The sequence below is a fragment of the Amblyraja radiata genome, chromosome 23 (genome assembly GCF_010909765.2).
Source record: "Amblyraja radiata isolate CabotCenter1 chromosome 23, sAmbRad1.1.pri, whole genome shotgun sequence".
NCBI classification, from domain to species: Eukaryota; Metazoa; Chordata; class Chondrichthyes; order Rajiformes; family Rajidae; genus Amblyraja; species Amblyraja radiata.
The window spans coordinates 23945507-23968674 of record NC_045978.1 but is presented as its reverse complement, the minus strand read 5'-3'; the positions used below and the strand labels follow the sequence as shown (position 1 = coordinate 23968674).

General features: G+C 47.7%; 1 protein-coding gene across 4 annotated transcripts in view; it reads right to left on the bottom strand.

Annotated features, from left to right (window-relative positions):
* Window positions 1–268: 268 nt before the first annotated feature.
* cbfa2t2 (CBFA2/RUNX1 partner transcriptional co-repressor 2) overlaps window positions 269–23168 on the bottom strand; it is a 98566-nt gene continuing 75666 nt past the window's right edge. For 2 of the 4 annotated variants that reach the window (XM_033041812.1, XM_033041809.1), the window contains exons 5-11: window positions 20829–21007; window positions 16415–16641; window positions 14540–14628; window positions 11852–12044; window positions 9776–9844; window positions 6860–7050; window positions 269–4959 (exon numbers count right to left, since the gene is read on the bottom strand). In XM_033041812.1, coding sequence (XP_032897703.1) covers window positions 4687–4959; window positions 6860–7050; window positions 9776–9844; window positions 11852–12044; window positions 14540–14628; window positions 16415–16641; window positions 20829–21007 — 1221 coding nt within the window. In that variant the 3' untranslated portion in view covers window positions 269–4686. The remainder of the gene's footprint in view (window positions 4960–6859; window positions 7051–9775; window positions 9845–11851; window positions 12045–14539; window positions 14629–16414; window positions 16642–20828; window positions 21008–23168) is intronic. The other 2 variants (XM_033041810.1, XM_033041811.1) reach the window with 2 other exon arrangements.

Genomic DNA, 23168 nt, shown 5'->3' with positions numbered 1-23168 from the left:
ATGAGAGGTCGAGGTCATCAACTCACCCCCTAAAGCCAAATGGTAAGGATAGGGAGTCAGTCAGGGGGGGGGGGGGGGGGGGGGGGGGGGGGGGGGTGGCAGAGCTGGGGGAAGGGGGAGATCGGGTGTCACAGAAACCTATCACGTTGAGCCCAACCTACAAGCCCAGAAGATGCAGGAAGACAGGTATCAGTATAATCTGATTAAACTCGTGAAACGGTGATTAAATCAGGACGCAACACACACCAACGACACGGAACATTTAAAATAAAAAAAGGTGGGCAGGGACAAATTGCCATTTATCGGATGCTTACACAAATTCTTCTTAAATTAAAAGAAAAGACAAAAAATGAAATCAGTAATCACAACACAACAGTTTCACTGAAAAGAAGCCACACAGGCTGCTTCGGCTGACTCCAATACTACAACATCGTACACCGACCATTCACAAGGGAAACAATTAAACCCGACATCTCATTCACTTACAGAGAGACACATCGCTGAACAGAGGGATTAGATTATTCGGCTTTCTCTTTCTTTGTTGACTCCTGAACATTGAGGTTTTGGTGGTTGGCCCACAAACTGAGCCTTCTTCGCCTTTGCTAAGTCGAAGAGAGAGAGAAGAGTTTGGCTTCGGTAGTTTGGTTGCAGAGTGATAATTTGGTTCAGTTATAGTTTTGGTGGACAGGTATGTGAGATGCGGCGCTAAACAGTAAGTACGCTTCCAATCTGATCACAGCCTGGGATACCCAGAGGCCTCTGGTTTTATGGGATAATGAGTCAGACACAAATGAAGTGCGTTGAGTATCTGGATCCATTGAGCATCTACGCTAGCCTAACCCCCATTTGCAAACAGAAGAGTGAAGTGTTTACTTCAATCTTAGAGGATGAAGTTTGTTTGGGAGCAGAGCAGCTAGAAGCAACAGAGGAGAAGATGGTGGAAGATGATTCAATGATGACTAAATACTCAGTAATCTACCAGAGGGAATTAACAAACATTTCTCATTGTGCATGTTTAGTTTAGAGATACAGCAGTGAAACAGGCCCACTGAGTCATTGCCAACCAGCGATCACCCATACACTAGTTCTATCCTACACATTAGGGGCAATTTATAGAAGCCAATTAACCTACAAACTTGTAGAAACAAGGAACTAGTAGATACTAGTTTATACCAGAGAGACCAGAGTCTGAAGAAGAGTCCTGACCCGAAACGTCACCCATCCTTTTTCTGCCTGAACCACTATGTTACTCCAGCACTTTGTGTGTAACGTACAAACTCGCATGTCTTTGAGATTTGAGAGGAAACCAGAGAAAACTGATGTGGTCACAGGGAGAACATGCAAACTCTGTATGGACAGCACCTGTAGTCTGGATCGAACTGGTGCTGTAAGGGAGCGATTCTACCGGTCAATTTAACTTGAGTGTTGGATTGGACTCTGCACATTGGACTTCCAACAAACGACCTGGACATGCTTTCTTGGAGTCAGAGGCTTGCAGTCTTATCAGGAAACGTGAGTTTGAATCCCACTAGGGCAGCTGGTGAACTTAAATTCAAGCAGTTGAATTAAAAAGTAATCTGGACTAAACAGCTAGTTTTAAAAAAGGGCACAGTTCTGGAATAATTTAGCAGGTCAGGCAGCATCACTGGAGAACGTGGACAGGCGACTTGTCAGGTCGGGACTCTTCTTCAGACTAATTGCAAGGGGGTGGGTGGGTGTTTATGGGAAAGCTGGAAGAGAGGAGGGGCAAGATACGAGGTGACAGGTAATAGGTGAAAACAGGTGAGGGGGGGGGGGGGGTTTTATGGGCAGATGGTTTGACAAAGGCTAGAGGAAAAACAATGGTGTGAGATAAAAGGATCAAAGAGTTCCAAATTGTGAAGGAGAGGAAGTAAGGTAGGTGGAGAGGGAGGAGGAGGGGAGAAACAGGTGCAAATCTAGTTGGAGCACAGGGAAGGGACATTAAGTGCTGAGTTAATTCAGTGGGTTGAGCAGCATCTCTGGAGAACATGGATAGGTGACGTTTCAGATCGGGACCTTTCTTCAGACTAATAGATAACATCTCAGGTTGGGACCCTTCTTCAGTGAATTCGAAGAAGTGTCCTGACTCGAAACGTCACCTATCCATGTTCTCCAAAGATGCTGCCTGACCCGCTGAGTCACTCCAGCACCTTGTGTGATTGGTTGCTGCTGGACGAAATGGCCTGTATCTATAAAAAGTTCATGGAGAGGAAATGATGGTGAGATTGGTTGTATAAGCAGGTTAAATTTATTATTCATGGAATTAAAATAAAAGATTATCGTGCAATCTTCTGCAGTGGGTCTCATGCTGCGTCACCATGGAAACCAGATGGTTCCCTTGGGATGCCTCAATTGGTCGTTCTGCGAATAATGCACGACCAATGGGAAAACATGTTGCTGCAGTGTGGTCCAGCCCTCTCAATGGCACAGGGAGCCTGTTTTCCTTAGCATGGAAAATATGTTCTAATTGGGAACTCCTAGAACAGGGATTAACCTTTGAGTTTATGGAATCACATAACTTGGAAATAATCTTGACCCAATCCCTCCCAACAGCACCCCACACCCTTTCAATGGGAAATGTGGGATAATGGAGAAACGACATGGCAATTCCAGAGTTATGCAATTCCAAAATAATATATAACCTTGAAATATAATATTCCACTCTTGGCTGTTGCCAGCTGGACTCCATTTAGCTCATTTAATTTAGATGCAGCACAGAAACTGGCCCTTCAGCCCACCAAATCCATGCTGACCAACACTAGTTCCATGCTATCCCACTTTCTCATCCACTCCCCTACACACTAATTTTACAGAGGACCAATTAACCTACAATTCTGCACAGGTTCTTTGGGACATGGGAAGGAAAGCAGAGTAAATCCAGGCAGTCAGAGGGAGAACGTGCAAACTCCATGCTGTGGGGCGGTGGTGGAGGGAGGGTGCACGTGGTAACTAAAGGGTGGGGGGGGGGGGGGGGGGGGGGGAAATGCTTTGACAAAACTGAATCATGGAAGAGGGTACTGTTTGCAAAATCTCACCTTTGCTTCCTTCTGACCTCTTTGCTATCTTGGAAAGTGGCTTCTACATTTAGGTAAGGAGAGCTTGCCAAAGAAGGAAGTCTTTGGCTGAAGGCGTTTAAGTATCTCAGGCAGCTGTTTGTCTCTGACCAGGCAGGAAGTAAATAGACACCATCATCACCAGATATCTTAACTGTTGACAACAATGAGGTAATGTACACAGTCCCTCACATCACCACATTGGTGCATGTTTTTCTAATTACATTTATGTCTGGAGTATTTTATTACTGTTAGCGCCCGACAGGGACTGTCCGCTTGCTTTGAGGAGGTTCAAACAGGAGGTGAGGAGATACTTCCCTCAAGAGGTCAGTCGTTTCAAAATGGTGGGCAAAGAGGCCACCAAACTCGTCCATCCTCTGGAGGAACCTGCTGGAGGAACCACTGGCAGTGGCCTGGCTTTCATGGAACACCCTTGTGAGTGGGACTGAACGGCAGGAGGGGAGAGGAATCGGTGTGTACACTTCCCCATATAGGGTGCAGAATTTCTTCCTTTCCTGCTACAGGTTCCACGGGCCTGTGGCAGGAAAGGGCCACGGTTTAATTTTAAAAAAAAGTTCCTTCATCTTCCTCGAGAGCCGCCAGAATAAAAATAGCCACATCGCCGTGACTTTGTTTTAAGTTATAAATCTCCTGAAAAAGTTCCCCTTCCGTCACAAGAGGTAAAGAGTGCGTTAAGGAGGCAGAGATGGAATTGGCGCCTCGGGACCACCCTGACTGGCATGGCAACGGTTCACCTTCTTGGGGAACAGTGCAAGGTGGGAGTGGGTTGGGAGGAGGGGATTATGGGGAGGGACAGGGGCTCCAGCGGAAAGGCAATGTTGGGGCAGAAATACGAGGGAGGAGAGCGAGGAGGCTAATGCTGACGTGTACAGTAACCAGTCTCAAAGATTTCTGCAGCCGGGTCAACAAGGCCTGAGCACTGTTATTGGATGATGGATTCAACAGTCAACTTGTATGGGAGTGTGGCTGGGAGTTATTCATAGTCTTCATCTGAGAGTATTTTCTTCACACTCTTCATCTGCGAGTATTTAATACTCTTCATCTGAGAGTATTTTCTTCACACTCTTCATCTGCGAGTATTTAATACTCTTCATCTGAGAGTATTTTCTTCACACACTTCATTTCAGAGTATTTTCTTCATCTGAGAGTATTCCATACGCTTCATCTGAGTACTTTCTAAATGCTCTTCATCTGAGAGTGTTTGCCACCTGACTGGTATGGAGCCGCCATGGACGTGTAGTCATACTTGCTCCTTCTAATGCCTCTCTGACGGTAAAAAGATTCATATGCACAGACAAGGAGATCACAGCCTCACAACTGATGACCAAGTGGTGAAAATAACTCAGTCGTTCCTCGTTGAAGAAGTGTCAGAAGGTTTGATATTGCTTTTTTTTCTCTCTCTTTCTCCCCCTCGATTCATGGGCCGATTTATTTTTCTGTTGTTGGAAACCGTTTCACTAGAAGCCGAGGTCTACGCTGGGCGTCCAACTGTGGTTGGGGCTGGTGGTGGAGTGGGAGGGAGGGGATGGAGGGGGAGAAGGGGAGGGGTGGTGTCCGTGTCCGTCCTTGCCGGTGCAGGTCAGAGGTGGCGTTACTGGACGCTGGCATCAGTGGTTGCGGGCGTGGCTGACCTGGAGGTGACGGTGGAGGGTGGCGTCTTCTCCAGCGCTGGGCTCTTCTCGCACTTGGGGGCCTTCGGTGCCGGGACCCCGGCGGGCAGGGCCTTGGCCTGGGGGTGCAGGTTCTGCCCGCAGATGCGATGGTGCTTCTCCCAGTCCTTGTGCTGGCAGAAGGAACCGCAGTAGCGTGCCGCGTTGCAGCCGCTGCACGTCTCGCTGGCCTTGCGCCCGCAGTTCCAGCAGCTCTGCAGGGCAGAAGAGAGAGGTCAGATGTAGTTGGAAGTCAAAGGCCAATGGATAAGCTTCCTCAATTAGAAGGCACAGGGTTAAATCTCACTCTACTCTGCTGCGCGTGAACCTGCCGAGATGCTCCTGTGCAGCACTGACATTGTACTGCATTGTTGTGGAGTACTGAGAGAGCGCTGCACTACTGTGGAGCACGGAGGAAATACTGCACTACTGCAGTATTGAGGGAGAATTGCATTACTGTGCAGCACTGAGGATGGATGGACTGCACTACTGTGGAGCACGGCGGGAGCACTGCATTGTTGGAGGAACCCCCAACAATTGGATACGATGTAAAAGCATGGCTGAGGCAAAGAGATACGGCATGAAAACAGGCCGTACGCAAGCATATTCACCTCTACCCCATTGAGGACATTGGCCTTTGTTGATGGGTCTGATGCGCTACAATGCTGAGAACTATATTCTGCACTCTGTATCCTCCCCTGTGCTCTACCTATTGAACTTGAGTTTGACTTGATTGTATCCATGTATGGTACGTCTAATCTGAACTGTTTGGATTGTAAAGGTCCCACACCGATTTTATGGCACCTCCTTTAATCCAAACAAGGGTGCCAGAGAATCAGTGGTGGACCTGTATGCAAAACAAAGCCTGCACTTTACCTCGGGCCACATGACAATCATCAACCTAAACCTTCAGTCCACACTCAACCATCAACCACGGATTTACACTAAACCGACATTAATCCCATTTTTTATTCCTTCCACATTCTCATCAACTTGCCTCAGACTGTATCACTCACCTACACACTAGGGGTAATTTAACCCTATATGACTGAACTGCCAACCTGCACGTGTTTGGGATGAAACACACACGGTCACCGAGAGAACGTGGATACCCCTCACACATACAGCATTCGAGGTCAAGATTGAACTGGGGTCTCTGGTGCTGTGAGACAGCACCTCTCCTGCCTTGAGAATCAGACAGTACCCTCGGTGACAGATGGACTGTTTAGAAGCCTGATACCGAGTGAGCCCGGGGCCACTGAATGGCGGCGCAGCGGCAGATCCGCTGCCTCACAGCACCAGAGACCCAGGTTCAATTCTGACCTCAGGTTCTCTCTGTGTATGGAGTTTGCACGTTCTCCGTCACCCTCGGGTGCTCCGGTTTCCTCGCACATCTCAAAGACGTGCAGGTTTGTTGGCTAATTGGCCCTCTGCAAATTGCCACTGATGTGCATGGGAACAGATGAGAAAGGAGGATAATGTAGAACTAGTGTGAACGGGTGATGGATATTCGGCGTGGAATCGGTGTGCCAAAGGGCGTGTTTCCATGCTGTATCTCTAAACCTAATTAAAATAAGAAACAGGCCTTTCGGCCCACCGAGTCCATGCCAACCCTCAAGCATCCACTTTGCACTAATCCCATCCGACACCATTTTACTCTCCCCAAGATCTCATTAACTTCCCCCCACTCTCAGATTCTACCACTCAACTACGCACTGTTTCTGTGCTGTATCTCTAAAGACTAAACACCCCAAATCAATGGATCATCTGGCACCTGTCCACAGTAGGAGTATCAGTTTAGAGATACAGCGTAGGAACAGGCCCTTCGGCCCAACGAGTCCGTGCCGACCTGCGATCACCCCGTACACTAGCACTATCCTACACACTAGGGACAATTTACAGAAGCCAATTAACCCACAAACCTGTACGTCTTTGGACTGAGGGAGGAAACCGGAGCTCCCCGAGAAAACACTTGTGGTCACAGGGAGAACGTACAAACTCCGTACAGACAGCACCCGTGGTCAGGATCGAACCTGGAACACTGGCACTGCTGCACCGCTGCTCCACCGTGATGCCCCTCGTCAGTGAGAGTGGGCCAGCTAGGGGATGTCCTACCTCGCTGGTGTCCTCCTGCTCATTGATGACCGTGAAGGCATCTTCCGCTGCCTGTCGCTTGGCGTCCGCTATTTTCTGCTCCATCTTGGCCCTCTCCGCCGTGATCATCTCGTAGGCTTTCTGCTCCGCCTCGGTCACGGCCTTCTGCAGCTGCGAGACCGCCTGGCGTTTCACCTCGTTGACGGCTTCTTCTGTTCACCGAGGAGAGACAGAAACAACTCTAAGAGGAGGCCACATTGGGTGCTCAAAGATGAAGAGGAGTTCCGGTCATCTTAGTCTTAGCTTAGTTTATTGTCATGTGTATAGTGAAAAGCTTTATGTTGCGTGCTAGCCAGTCAGCGAAAAGACTATACATGATTACAATCAAGTCATCCACAGTGTACAGGTACAGGATAAAGGGAATAATGTTTAGTGCAAGATAAATACATCTATAATATATTTTGAAATAATTAGTATTTCAACACATCAAATAAATTTTAAACCAATACAATCTTCGCACTGTGTTCTGCCTTTATCAAACCACCAATAGATGGTGTAAACATGTTCACAGCCAAATGGAATAATTTAAAATTGCTTTAGATTAGTTATAGTCATAGTGTCTTACTGCATGGAAACAGGCCGTTCGTCCCAACTTGCCCACATCGACCAACATGTCCCATCTGCATTAGTCTCACCTGCCTGCATTTGGCCCATATCCCTAAACCTGTCCTATCCATGTACCTGGCCATATACTTCTTAAAAGTTGTGATAGTACCTGGCTCAAGTACCTCCTCCGGCAGCTCGTTCCATACACTCATTATCCTTTGTGTAAAAGAACCCCTCAGGTTCCTATTAAATCAAAACAAATCAGAGCCGGCACCAATGGCCAAGGAAAGGTAGAGCCCACAATGTTCCATTGTTGGCTGTGGAAGATGTGATAACAAAGGGATATATGGAGGCAAACAATGGAACTAGCAGGATGACTGAGTGTGGGAGGGGCTTTCTTTAGTTCTAGATTAGTTTAGGATACAGCATGGAAACAGGCCTGTCGGTCCACCTGGTCTGCACCAACCAGCGATCCGTGTACACCAACACTATCCGACACGCATCAGGGACCATTTACAGTTATACCAAGCCAATTAACCTACAAACCTGTATGACTTTGGATTGTGGGAAGGAACCCGGAGAAAACCCACGCAGATCATGGGGAGAACATACAAACTCCGTACAGACAGCATCCGAAGTTAAGATTAAACCCGGGTTGAGTGGCGCTGCGCGGCTGCAACTCGACCGCTGCTCGGCTCTGTTTCCGAGCTGTATCTCTAAGCCAAGCTAAATAAGTAAATAAAGGGCAGGTGCCTGACACCAGTGTGCTTTGATGAGATTACCAGTTGCAGATGGCAACGGCACACACATAAACTCTCACGAGAACCAGAAGCCCAGAAGGTGTTGGGCAGTCAGACTTGGCACTAATTCCGCTCTGGGTTGGCAGATGGTGGATCTGCTGCAGGTGAGACAGCGTGACAGCTTTCTTTCTTCCATCCTCTGCTCTTTTGCTCTCTGCCTCTCCCCTCCCCCGCAGTATGGAATGATGCCTTCTGCAAAATAACCGCCAAGCCTGTGCACAGCAGCTGTCGAACCGCCAAGCCGCCAGAGGAAATATCAAACTGCAAACTCACACCGGCATCGCCCGGTGCATTCCCTCCTGCTTGTTGTGTTTTCCTTCACTTGCCCAATTTCCACCACATACCTTCATGCACTCTTTCCTCGGCATTATCTTGTGGAATAGCACAAGTGTTATTGGTCACTGTACTCCGTACAATAACTCCGTACAGACAGCACCCGTAGTCAGGATTGAACCCGGGTCAATTGGCGCAGTAAGACAGCAACTCGACCGCTGCGCCACCATGCCGCCCCTGAAGTACAACACTGTTTGTATCACAAAGGTCTAACTGCTCACAATGCAATTTTGATTGAGAACTAGAGAACTATTTGAAAGCTTCTTTGGAAATTGGCAAGAAAAAGGGTCTTGGAAAAAAATCTTTCCATTTAACATCCTTGCAGTAAACACACACCACCAGGGGTATTGACAAGTAATCGTGTCTCTTGGTACTTGTGCAATGATACTCTATTAAACAACTTAACATAGTCTTTAGAAACAAGGAACTATAGGGAACTTTGAGGGCAGCACAGCGGTAGAGTTGCTGCATTACAACGCCAGAGACCCGTGTTCGATGCTGACTATGGGTGCTGTCTATACGGAGTTAATACATTCTCCCTGTGACTGCGTGGGTTTTTTCTGGGTACTCCAGTTTCCAAAGACGTGCTGGTTTGTAGGACATTTGACTTTTGTAAAATTGCCCAGTGTGTCGGATAGTGTTAGTGTATGGGTCAGTGTGGACTTGGTGGGCTGAAGGGCCTGTTTCCATGCTGTATCTCTGAAGTCTGAAGATGCTGGTTTACCGGAGCACCCGGAGAAAACCCACGCAGTCACAGGGAGAATGTATTAACTCCGTGCAGACAGCACCCGCAGTCAGGATCGAACCCGGGCCTCTGGAACTGTAAGGCAGCAACTCTACCTCTCTGCATGTTCTCCAGGAATGCTGCCTGACCTGTTGAGTAACTTCAGCACTTTATTAGTGTTTTTCGCTTGCAGTAACAAAAATAAATTGAAAGGCCTTTATTTTTGAAAGCCCTGGTTGATAAAAGAGCGAGTTTGAAACTCTGGCAAGGTCTTGTGTGAATCATGCTGACTCACTGGGAAGATGAGGAAGTCGATTTATCATCTTATTGAGTGGCAAAGTAGGGTTGAAAGGCCAGACGGGCCAAACCTGCCCCTGATTTGTCACACACCTGTTTTGTTTTTCTTGTGTGCAAGGCAGACTAGCTGCCTTCATCTAAGCCAAGAGATGCTGACTGATCTCCTGTATGGCTTACCTGCCTTTTTCCAAATGTCATCGGGGACGTACCCAGCTGAAGGCCGGTGATTGATCTCCCGAAGAAGCTCTGCAGAGACACAAACCAACTGTAAGTAAATGGAAGGGCCTGTTTCCATGCTGATTCTGTAAACCAAACCATGCACCCTAACAGGCAGGCAGGCAGGCAGGCAGCTCTAATTCCCAGCAAAACACACAAAGTGCTGGAGGAACTTTGGCACAGCGGTAGAGCAACTGCCTTACAGCACCAGAGACCCGGGTTCGACCCTGACTACGCGTGTTGTCTGTACGGAGTTTGTACATTAATTGGCTTCGGTAAAATTGTAAGTTGTCCCTGGTATAGTATAGTGTAAGTGTGCGGGGATCACTGGTCGGCATGGACTCGGTGGGCTGAAGGGCCTGGTTCCACCTTGTATCTCTGAATTAAACCAACCCCAATAGGTCAGGCAGCATCTGTGGAGGGAATGGATAAGCCAGTTACTCCAGTACTTTGTATATTTTTTGTAAATCAGCATCTGCAATTCCTTGTGTCTACATTAACTGTTTATTCTTTTATAAGACGAAATTCTCATGAAATAAGATATATTGATCCACATGAATTTTAAAAAAAAACGTTGTTTTGCCCACGATTCCAGCATCTGTAAGTACATTGGGCCTCTAGCAGCGACACTGGTACTGATTAACACCTAGAACAAACATCATTTTCACCAGCAATAAAATCCCTCAGCCCAATAAATAGAAAAACATTTCAAAGAAATTTAGAGAGGAAAAGATTAATCAGGTAAAAACCCTTAATCCTGGTGCAAAAATGGAATCCGCGGCAATTATCCAGTCTTGGTCGCTGTTTAACTACAGACAGTAGCTAAATCCGCAGAGAGCTCACATTATGCATGGAATCATACAGCATAGACACAGGCCCTTTGGCCCACTGAATCCATGCGACCAGCACACATCCATTTACACTCATTCTATTTGACTCACCCCACTTCCCCGACATCCCCCCTCCTGGAGTCCACCACTGGGCTACAATTTACAGAGGCCAATTAACCTACCGACCCACACGTCTTTGGAGTGTGGAAGGAGACCAGAGCATCCAGAGGAAACCCACGCGATCACAGGGTGAACATGCAAACTCCACAAGTCAGAATTGAACCAGTGTTAGTGGAGGTGGTGAGGTAGCAGCTTTGCTAGCAGCACCACTGTGCTACCCATTTTTTTTGAACAATCAAAAAATACAGCACGGAAACAGGTCCCTTGGTGCACTGAATCCATGGCGACCATCGATCACTTGTTCACACCAGTTCTGTTATTCCACTGTCTCATCCACTCCCGACACACCAGGGTCAATTTACAGAGGGCCAATTAACCTACAAATCCGCACATCCTTGGGATGTGAGAGGAAACCGGAACACCCAGAGGAAACCCACACGGTCACAGGGAGAACGTACAAACTCCACAGAGGCAGCACCCAAGGTCAGGATCGGACCCGGGTCTCTGGCACATTGTGCTGCCAATTTTTCCTGGCTTTTGTTTTCATCAAATGTTCTATTAGACAAAGCTCTCCAGTTTACAGAGAAAATCCCCTTTCCCACAGTCTGTCATAAAAGACAGAAACACGCCCTTCAGCCCAACTCGTTCATGCCAACCAAGATGTCCATCTAAGCCAGTCCCATTTTGCCCCTTTTCAGCTTAATTTAAAAATCTAAAGTGGGAACAGGCCCTTCGGCCCAACGGGTCCACGCCAACCAGTAATCACCCATTCACTAGTTCTATCCTGCACACAAGGGGCAATTTACAGAAGCCAAATAACCTACAAACTCGCACGTCTTAGAGATGCGAGAAGAAGCTGGAGCACCCAGAGAAAACCCTCCCGGTCCCTCAGAGGATGCATAAACTCCATACAAACAGCACCCGCAGTCAGGATTAAACCTGGGTGTCCGGCGCTGTGAGGCAGCAACTCTACCGCTGCGGCATCGTGCCGCCCTCTTCTTCGAGATTTCATACTCAATTGTGAGCCAGATTACTGAAGATGCTTTTATTGAATCCACCCGTGGGAAGCTGGGTTTGGACTACGTACCAGACTGGATGATGTCCGCGTTGCCGGGGCTGAGCTGGCGCAGGTGAACGCCGCTGCCCTTACGCACGTCCTCCGTGTCGTTGTAGCGCCGCATCCAGTAGTTCAGCTCCTCCCGGTCAGCCTCCTGGCAGCGGCAGAGTACGGCCAGAGACCGCCGCGTCTTCTCCACCATGTCCATGATGCAGTTCAGGAGCTGGAAGTAAACACAATGTCAGCGATCGCTCGCGGTCAGCCTCCGATTAAATATCTAAAGGGGCTGCTCCTTGCTTTCTGGCTCCACTTCAGTCCCGCCGTGCTAATCTTTGGGGACGCAGGGCGGAGGGGAGTGGGTAGATCAGAGGATGTCCTGGTTGGTTTGCTCCTGGGCCTGGCCAAGCTGGCCATTCATGGATCACGGCAGAAAGCAGACGAGGGCTCCAACCACGCTGAACGCCCGTCCCCTTTCCAGGGTTACGTGTCCCGGCGTCCCGTGAAAATGAACCTGTGGTGTCCACGGGGACTCATTGCCCGTTCACTCATTGCCCATTGGAATCCATTGCCACAGACAGCTGTGGAGGCCAAGTCTATGGATATTTTTACACTGGCTCTTAGAGGTTCCAAGAATGTAAAATAAAAAATTCCTTGATTAAATGCTTTGAAGCATAAGCCTTGAAAAGGGTATCTACTCAGTTTTCCATCTTCTCTCACACTCAGTGCATAGGCACAATGCAGCAGGTTGGTAGAGCTACTGCCTCACAGCGCCAGAGACCCAGGTTCAATCCTGAACTCAGGTGCTGTCTTTGTGGAGTTTGCACGTTCTTCCTATGACCGCGTGAATTTCCTCCGGGTGCTCTGGTTTCCTCCCACATCCCAAAGATTTGCAGGTTTGTAGGTTAATTGGCGCTCTGTAAATTGACCCTTGTGTGTAAGGAACGGAAGAGAAAGCGGGATAGAACTACTGTGAACGGGTGATCGAAGATCCACATGGACTCGGTGGGCCGAAGGGCCTGCTTCTATGCTGTTTCTTTCAATCAATTAATCATAGAGTCATACAGCATGAGAACAGTTCCACTGGGGGCGGCACAGTGGCACAGCGGTAGAGTTGCTGCCTTACAGCACCACAGGCCCAGGTTCGATCCTGACTACAGGTTCTGTATGGACTTTGTATCCTTGCCCCGTGAACCGTGGCTTTTTTCCTAGATTAGTTTAGTTTAATTTAGTTTAGAGATACAGGGTGGAAACAAGCCCTTCGGCCCACCAGGTCCGTGCTAACCAGCGATCCCCGCACATTAACACTATCATACACACACTAGGGACAATTTATACATTTACCAAAGCCAATTAACCTACAAACCTGTACGTCTTTGGAGTGTGGGAGGAAACAGAAGATCCCAGAGAAAACCCACGCAGGTCACGGGGAGAACCTACAAACTCCGTACAGACAGCACCCGTAGTCGGGATCGAACCCGGGTCTCCGGCGCTGCATTCGCTGTAAGGCAACAACTCTGCCACCGTGACCACCCAACTCACACACTCCAAAGACGTACAGGTTTGTAGGTTAATAGGCTTGGTATAAATGACAAATTGTTCCTAGTGTGTAGGATAGTGTTAATGTGCGGGGATTGCTTGTCGGTGTGAACTCGGTGGGCCGAAGGGCCTGTTTGTGCGCTGTATCTCTAAAACTAAATTTGGTCCATGCTGGCCAAGTTCCCCTAGCTAAGCTAGTCTCATTTGCTCGCATTTGGCTCCTATCCCTCTAAACCTTTCAGATTCACGTACCCTTTGGGAAAATGCAATGATGAAAAGTGTTCCCATTCAGTAAGGGATTGGGATTATAAATGCCCTCCCTGAACTGCAGATTAATACATAGGGTAAATGTTTAGTTTACTTTAGAGAATAAGTGCGGAAACAGGCCCTTTGGCCCACCAAGTCCGCAACGACCAGCAATTCCCACACATTAACACTATCCTACACACACTTATACCACTACATACACTTATTCCAAGCCAATGAACCTACAAACCAGTACGTCTTTGGAGTGTGGGAGGAAACCGAAGATCTCGGCGAAAACCCACGCAGGTCACGGAGAGAACGTACAAACTCCGTACAGACAGCACCTGTAGTCGGGATCGAACCTGGGTCTCTGGCCCTGTAAGCGCTATAAGGCAGCAACTCTACCGCAACACCACCGTACCACCTTTATGTACAGTCTTTTATCCAAAGTAGAGGAATCAAGAACCAGAGGACATAGGTTTAAGGTGTGGGGGGAAAGATTGAATAGGAACCTGGGGGGCAACATTTTTTACACAAAGGGTGGTAGGTGTATGGAATGAGCTGCCAGAGGAGTTAGTTGAGGCATGTACTATCACAATGTTTAAAAAACATTTGGACAGGTACATTTGGATAAGATAGGTTTAGAGGGATATGGGCCAAATGCAGGCAGGTGGGACTAGTGTAAGATGGGGCATGTTGGGTGGTGTGGGCAAGTTGTGCCGTAGGGCCTGTTTCCACACTATGACACTAGGAGGTTCAATCTGCTTCTGTCATTAATTTTAAACAGTGTTTAATGTTAAACATGACGATGAGAAATGGATTAAAAGCAGGGCAGTGAGTATTGAACATGGTAACTGTTCCAAAGCGCCAGAATACGCATACCGTTAAATAGTCTCCACCAACAATTCTTTGCGAGCAGGAGAATTGAGTACTCACATGATCCAAATGCTTCCATTCTTCTGCCCACTCTCGATCAGTCAGTCGGTGATCAATCATTTCTTCCTGATAGACCCCACGAGATCCTACTGCATCGTAAACAGAAAGAAGGAAGATCATGGTTTAAGGCATTTTAACAATAACATAACACAGTGAGGAAACAGGATATTTGGCCCAACTTGGGTCACGCACACCACCAGATTATAGGACAGATTCTTCCCAGTTTCTATCAGGCAACTGAACCATATCAACAAACTAGAGAGAGGTCCTGACCTACCATCTACCTCATTGGAGACCCTCGGACTACCTTTAATTGGACTTTACTGGACTGCATCTTGCACTAAATGGTATTCCTTTTACCCTGTATCCGTGGACAGCTCAACTGTAATTACGTGTAGTCTTTCCGCTGACTGGATGACATGCAATAAAAAGGTTTTCACTGTACCTCAGTACACATGTCACTAACCCACAGGCCTGTTATTGCTGCTGCAAGTACGAATTTCATTGTTGATATATATTCCAATTAAACACACTTGACTTGATGCTTGCAGATGTTGGGTTACAAAGGAGGAGGCACAAAATACTGGAGGAACTCAGCAGGTCAGGCAGTTTCTCTGGAAAACATGGTTAGAGGATGTTTCGGGTCAGGACCCTTCTTCAGTCTCAAGAAGAGTCCCGACCTGAAACGTCACCCTCCATGTTCTCCAGAGATGCTGCCCGACCCGTTGAGTTACCTCAGCACATTGTGTCTCTACACTTGCCTTGACTCTTGATACTGTGGGCTCAAGGTCCTCTGTGCCCGCAAGATCAGCTGCAGGAACCCCACCCCCCGGGGCACAAAGGCTGATGGTGGATGGGCGAGGAGAGGGACAACAGTTCACTGGACGATCAGGATCGAGGTGATGGATGGAGGCCCTGCAGCCAGGACAATGGAGCTTTCTGGCCAGCTGTGGAGAGAGCCTCTATTGCAGCATGCGCATAGTGGGTGTTACAATCTGTTGCTGCAGCAGAGGAATGGATCAATGGTCAATGGTTTTAAATTATCACGTAACTGAGGTGCACTGAAATTCTTTTTTTGCTTACATTTCAGTAAATTATTACTACGTATAAACACAATCCCAGATTAAGTACGAATTAAGACTTTGAAAATGGCACCAAAACTTGGCGACTTGTATATGACCCCAATGAGCTATTCCTCATGGCCTCAATGAGCTATTCCTATACACTGTGTACTTAATCAGCGATTGTGTTTATGGATAGGAATAGTTCACTGAACTATAAACAAAAAAAAGAACTTCACTGTACCTCGGTACATCTGGCAATAAAAAACCATTGAGCCATTACCCATTGAACCATTCCTCTGCTGTAGCGACTGATTGTACACACTCACTGTGCGCATACTGCAATACAGGCTCTCTCCACAGCTGCTCTTAGCAAAGATGCAAAGAACCAGCCAAGGCCGATGAGGGGAGACCTCATTGAAACTTACCGAATAGTGAAAGGCCTGGATAGGGTTGGTGTGGTGAGGATGCTTTCACGAGTAGGAGAGTCTAAGACCAGAAGCCATAGCCTCAGAATAAAAGGGCATACCTTTAGAAAGGAATCTGTGGAATTATTTGGCACAGAAGGGTTTGGAGGCCAAGTCAATGGATATTTTTAAGGCGGTGATTGAGATTCTTGACTAGTATGGGTGTCAGGGGTTACGGGGAGAAGGCGGGAGAATGGGATTGCGAGGGAAGGATAGAACAGCCATGATTGAATGGCGGAGTAGACCTGATGGGCCAAATGGCCCAATTATGCTCCTATACATGGAAAGCGTTGAGGCGATCGAGATTGCTCCCATCCCATGCCTCTGCCACTCGATGCCCCACTCACCGTGATGTCTGTGCCGGTCCCTGTATTCAGGAAGTCTCTGTGGGTCTCGGTATAGGTGGCTCATGGCCACGTCATCCAGGCTGTAGTGTTGCAGGGGGGGAGGAGTTGGGTGCAGTTGCCCGTTGGGTGGGGGTGGTAAGGAGACACTTGGACTGTGCCGCTGGGCGGGACTGATGGTACACACCCTCTTGGCTGGAGGATCTCGGTCAAAGCCGTTCTCTTTGGTCCTGAGGGAAGAATATCACGTACATTAGTCAACGCTTTCAGGAGGTTGAAACACCGTTTACAAACACGACATGTTGGTGAGGAGCCTCCACGAGAACATTCACTGCTCTTCCAGATGCCCCGAGAAAGCAGGCAAGACCAGGATAGTTTTCCCTGGAATGCCAGTGGTTGAAAGGAGATCTGATATATAAAAGGCATAGATAGTGTAGGCAAGACGCTGGGCGGCAGCAACTCTACCGCTGCGCCACTGTGCCGCCCTGAATGTCATTGTATTGACAACGATACAATGAACTTCTTACTTGCAGCAGCTTAACAGGTTGTGGGTCAAGACCCTACTTCTGCGACCTTATAATCTTACACACACTTTCATATTCACCAACCTTCGCTGTTCCAAACAGAAAAAATAGACTTTAGCTAGATTTTTCTCTTGAGTAACATTTTCTTTTCTGCCAACACCTTTGTAATACTGAGTATAGGGTGAGGTTTAGGATTGGTTTAGTTTAGTTTATTGTCACATGTATCAAGGAACAGTGAAAAGCTTTTTGTTGCATGCTAACCAGTCAGCAGAAAGACTATACATTATTACAATCGCCTGGTAGATAACTAAGGGAATAATGTTTTGTGCAAGATAAAGTCCAGTAAAGTCCGACTGAAGATAGTCAGAGGGTCTCCAATGAGGTAGATAACAGCTCAGGACTGCTCTCTAGTTGGTTATAGGGTGGTTCGGTTGCCTGATAGCAGCTGGGAAGAAACTGTCCCTGAATCTGGAGGTGTGCATTTTCACACTTCTGTACCTCTTGCCTGATGAGAGAGGGGAGAAGAGGGAGTGACCAGGTCTGGAACTGGTCCTTGATGATGCTGGAAGGTAGTGTGAAGTGTAGATGGAGTCAATGGAAGGGAGGTCGGTTTGTGTGATGGTCTGGGCTGCGTCCACAATTCACTGCAATTTCTTGCAGTCTTGGATGGAGCTGTTCCCAAACCATGCTGTGATGCATCCCGATAAAATGCTTTCTACGGCGCATCTGTAGAAGTTGGTGAGAGTTGGGGACATGCTGACCTACCTAAGCCTTCTACAGAGGGTTCACTCCTACAGCATGACTAGACTTGCACCATAGGTCTCTGAAACATTTCAGTTAGTGGGACTCAATGTTGAGCCTAAGCCGAACCATGGACTGATCCAGATCCAATGGCCATTGTCATCATAAGAACAGCCTTGTCCAGTTCTGGTGAACTATTTGTTCTGGTATTTCTATTCTGTAATCTGACTGGAATGTCAATTACTCCCCCACCTTCTCCACCCCCCTCGTCCAAGCCACTCTCCTCTGCATTTTGAAACTTGGATAAATGCCGCTTGGATCAGATCCAATCTCACTGAGCTCTCTCATCAGCTGAAACAAATACATACTGCATGACTTGAGGATTCCCAGTGCTGGATGGCAACATGGACTTCTGTACACTTGGCTCATCGAAAGCAAGGCAACACTACTGTAGTTTCCAAAATAAAAAGTCTGTTTGTATTTTACTTTACTTTAGCGATACAGCGTGGAAACAGGACCTGCAGCCCACCGCGTCCACGCCGACCAGCGATCACCCCATACACTAGCACTATCCTGCAGACTAGGGACAATTTATAGACACCAATTAACAATAGACAATAGGTGCAGGAGTAGGCCATTCGACCCTTTGAGCCAGCACCACCATTCGCTGTGATCATGGCTGATCATCCACAATCAGTACCCCGTTCCTGCCTTCTTCACATATCCCTTGACTCCGCTATCTTTTAAGAATTCTATCTAACTCTCCCTTAAAAGCATCCAGAGAATTGGCCTCCACTGCCTTCTGAGGCAGAGAATTCCACAGATTCACAACTCTCTGGGTGAATTTCGTCCTCGTCTCCGTTCTAAATGGTCTAACCCAGTGGTTCCCAACCTTTTTTTGGCCATGCCCCACCTAATCACCTCTAAAATCCTGATGCCCCCCCCCCATGTGGTGATATATAATTCTTATCATTTAAAAAGTGAACTCCGTTTCAGCTGAAGAAGCTTAAAACGCCAATACCTTGGTTTAAACAAGCTTCAAAAGAACATGGCATCAATGAAAAAGAAAAATGAAATAAACAAAAGACAGTTAAAGTTCTGAGCAAGAAATTACTAAAAAATTGTAAAAAAAAAAGAAAAAAACATTAAGTGGTATTCACTTAAAACATCAAATTGCCCCCCTGTGGGGCGTACGCCCCACGTTGGGAACCACTGGTCTAACCCCTTACGTATTCTCAAACTGTGGCCCCTCGTCCTGGACTCCCCCAACATCGGGAACATGTTTCCTGTCTCTACCGTGTCCAATCCCTTAATAATCTTATATGTTTCAATAAGATCCCCTCTTAAACCTGCACGTCTTTGGAGTGTGGGTGAAAACCGGAGCACCCGGAGAAAACCCACGCGGTCACAGTGAGAACGTACAAACTCCGTACAGACAGCACCCGAGGTTAGAATTGAACCCGGCTCTCTGGCGCTGTAAGGCAGCAGCTCTACTGGCTGCACCACTTTTGCAGGCCTGACAAATGTTTCCAGTACTAGTTGTCTGTACATTGGTGCAGGCAATTCAGAGCCAATGCAGGCATGGTCATGTTAGGGCGGCACAGTGGGAGAATTGCTGCCTTACAGCGCCAGAGACCCGGGTTCAATCCTGACTACAGGTGCTGTCTGTACTGAGTTCATACATTCTCCCTGTGACCACGTGGGTTTTTTCCGGGTGCTCCGGTTTTCTCCCACAGTCCAAAGACGTGTGGGTTTGTAGGTTAATTGGCTTCTGTAAAATTGCAAATGGTTCCACGTGTGTGTAGGACAGTGCTACTGTACTGGGTGATCACTGGTCAGCACGGACTCGGTGGGCCGAAGGGCCTGTGTCCCTGCTATATCTGTATGAGGAAAAACATTTTCACCCAGAGAGATGTGAATCTGTGGGATTCTCTGCCACGGTAGGCAGCGGAGGCCAATTCATTGGATGTTTTCAAGAGAGTTAGATTTAGTTCTTCAGGCAAACGGAATCAAGCGATGTGGGGAAAAAGCAGGAACGGGGTACTGATTTTGGATGATCAGCCATAATCATATTGAATGACGGTGCTGGCTGCCATTCTGTTTCTACCTGTAAAGTCTAAGGTCACACCTGGAGGAACAGGTACAGTCAGATCATCGCATTACTCCAAGGGTGTGACCAACTGGCAGGGTGTAAAGGTTTATAGAACTGTTGTCAGGGTGGAGTGTTCGTTACTAGGAAGCACTGACTAGGGAGGGACTGCTTCTTTTGGAACAGAAAAGGCATAATTGACGTGCATAAAATGAGGTTTCCCCCACTAGCGAGCGTACCTGGGGAGCGATGTTTAATGATTAGTGTCACTGAGTTATGCAGCATGAAACATGTCCTTTGGCCGACCTAGATACCTCATCTACGGTAGTCCCACCTTCTCGTGTTTGGCCCATATCCAAATCCTCCCTATCCCCATTCTCCAAATGTCTTTAATTGTTGTTATAGTATCTGCCTCGGCAGGGGCGGTAAGGTGGTGCAGCGGTAGAGTTGCTGCCTTACAGCGCCAGAGACCCGCGGTTCGATCCTGACTACGGGTGTTGTCTGTACGGAGTTCATACGTTCTCCCTGGGAACGCACGGGTTTTCCCCAGGTGCTCCGGTTTCCTCCCACACTCCAAAGACGTACAGGTTTGTAGATTCATTGGCTTTGGTAAAGATTATGAAGACATGGACAGAGGGGTCGAAGATGGACGCAAAATGCTGGAGTAACTCAGCGGGTCAGGCAGCATCTCTGGAGGAAAGGAAAAGGTGACGTTTTAGGTTGAGACCCTTCTTCAGACTGAGAGCCTGGGGAAAGGGAAACTAGAGATATAGAAGGAATCACACAGGGGGGGTGCAGCGAGAGAGCGTTGGCCTTGTGCAAGGGTTACCAGGGTTTAAAGGATTAAATTACAAAGTCATTGTAATTTAATTGACTTGGTTTGTAATAGTACGGACAACATCCTCAGATGGCTCTAAGTTTGATATAGGGCCAATGTTAAGAATCCGTGGTGGGGGATTCAAAAAGGAGGTCTGGTCTTCATTTTACGTCACGTGTGTGAGGGACAGGATAAACTAGAGGTGAGGGGTCGGCGGGTGTGTCGACCAGCCAGGATTCGACCTACCTCTCTGGGCTGCTCCTCTTGCCATTCTCGTTGACCTCAAGGAGGTCGGTTGAGTTGACGGGCGAGGTGGCAGTGGCATTCAGCAGCAAATGCTCGTGTTGTGCCAAGTACTGGGCTGGTGTCTGCTTGGCAGTGCGGGCACAGTGCAGCAATTCCCTCTGCAACAGGGGCAAGTTGGCCTGGTGGAAGACAGAGACAGAGAGAGAGAGAGTTTAGTTTAGTTTTACCTGGTTTTAGGCAACACAAAGCATTTCACTGTACCTAGGTACATGTGACAATAAAGTATCAACCAATATCACTAAATGTCATCATTTAGTTTATTATTCTCACGTGTACCGAGGAACCGTGAAAAGCTTTTTGTTGTGTGCCATCCAGTGAGCGGAAAGACTATACATGATTACAATCGAGCCATCCACAGTACACAGATAACGGATAAAGGGAATCACATTTAGTGCAAGATAAAGTCAAGTAAAGTCCAATTTATGATAGCCCGAGGGTCTTCAATTAGGTAGACGGTAGTTCAGATTTGAAGGTTAATTGGCTTCTGTAAATTGTTCCTATTGTGCTAGGATAGTGTTAGAGTATGGGGGCGATCGCTGGTCAGTGGGCCGAAGGGCATGTTTCTGCACTGTATCTCTAAACTAAACTAAAAACTAAAACTAATCTCTGCATTCACCAGTCAAGCTGTGAATTGTCCCTAGTGTGTAGGATAGTGCCAGTGTACAGAGTGATCGCTGGTCAGCGCAGACTCGGTGGGCCGAAGGGCCTGTTTCCACGCTGAATCGCTAAACTAAACTGATAATGGCTGGCACTGAAGGACTTGCTCCCATGTAGTATGACTCTATGACTCTACTAACAAACAATACAGAACCCTGTTACAAGTCAGCCAACTGTAAAATTTACTTTAGTTAATAAATAGCGTGCATCTATAATAGCAACCAGATGAAAGCAAGGATTTCTGTTTCGGTACATACGACAATAAAACTCGCTTGCTGTGAAATAATCGTGAAGTGTAGAATGTCACGCCACTCTCAGCAACACGTTGAATGGGTGTGGTATGGTGCAATGTATATATGATTATGTTACCTGGACAACCAAGTCTCAGAAGTTGCTATTAACTTACTTGGAAGATTCAGACTGAGTCAAGCAGAGGACCAGAAAAGGATGAGACCATTCAGCCCGACTCTCCATGTTGTTCCTTACATTCAAGCTTGCACGCACCTGCCCTAATCCCCTCACACGCTTCTCTGACGGACTTCATTTGGTGCAGTGGCGCAGCGGGTAGAGCTGCTGCCTCACAGCATGAGACTAGGGTTTGATCCTGATCTCAGGTGCTCTCTGTGTGTGGCGTTTGCACGTTCTCCCTGTGACTGCGTGGGTTCTCTCCAAGTTCTCCGCTTTCCTCCCACATCCCAAGGACGTGCGGGTTTGCAGGTGAATTGACCCTCTGTAAATTGCCTCTTGTGTGTAGGAAGTGGATGAGAAAGTGGGATAACATTGAACTAGTGCGAATGGGTGTTTATAAGTGATAGGAGCAGAATTTAGGGAATTTGGCCCATCAAGTCTACGCCATTCAATCATGGCTGATCTAACACTCCCCCCAACATCGGCCCAACGTCCCCATGCCCAACGTCCCCATGCCAACCAAGATGATTCAGAGTGATACAACATGGCTGCAGGCCCTTTGGCCCAACTTGCCAACGCTGACTAAAATGCCCCACCCACACGAGTCTCACCTGTCCACATTTGGCCCGTATCCCTTGAAACTTTCCTTTCCATGTTTCCTGTCCAAATGTCCTTAACCCTTTTGGTTCAGTGGTTAATTTAAGATAAGAGTGTTAGCACGGAGACCTAAATGTGGTTTGAATTGATAATCTGGAAAAAACACGGTGAAAGGGTTCACAAAGAAACCTGTCCTCTCAGCAGTGACTCCCAGAGCTGGCTTTGGTGCAGAGATATCCTGCCTGGAATCGCCCTGCTACAAGTTCCTGCACGTATCCTGTGGTCAGGTAGCAACTTGTGTGTGCACATGCAATCACATACGCATACGTGCAAACACTCACACACACAAAGCCACATGCATGCGCGGACACATACACACACAGCCACACACACATGCGCATACAACCACACGTGCGCACACGCAGCCACGCGTGTGTGCGAACACACAGTCGCACACACACACACACATATCCACACACTGCCTCACACACACACAGAAACACAGCCACGCACACAGTCACACACACACAACCAAACGTGAACATACACACTGCCACATGTACACACCTATGCGCAAAAACACATACATGAAGGCGCGCACGTGCATAAGAGACACAC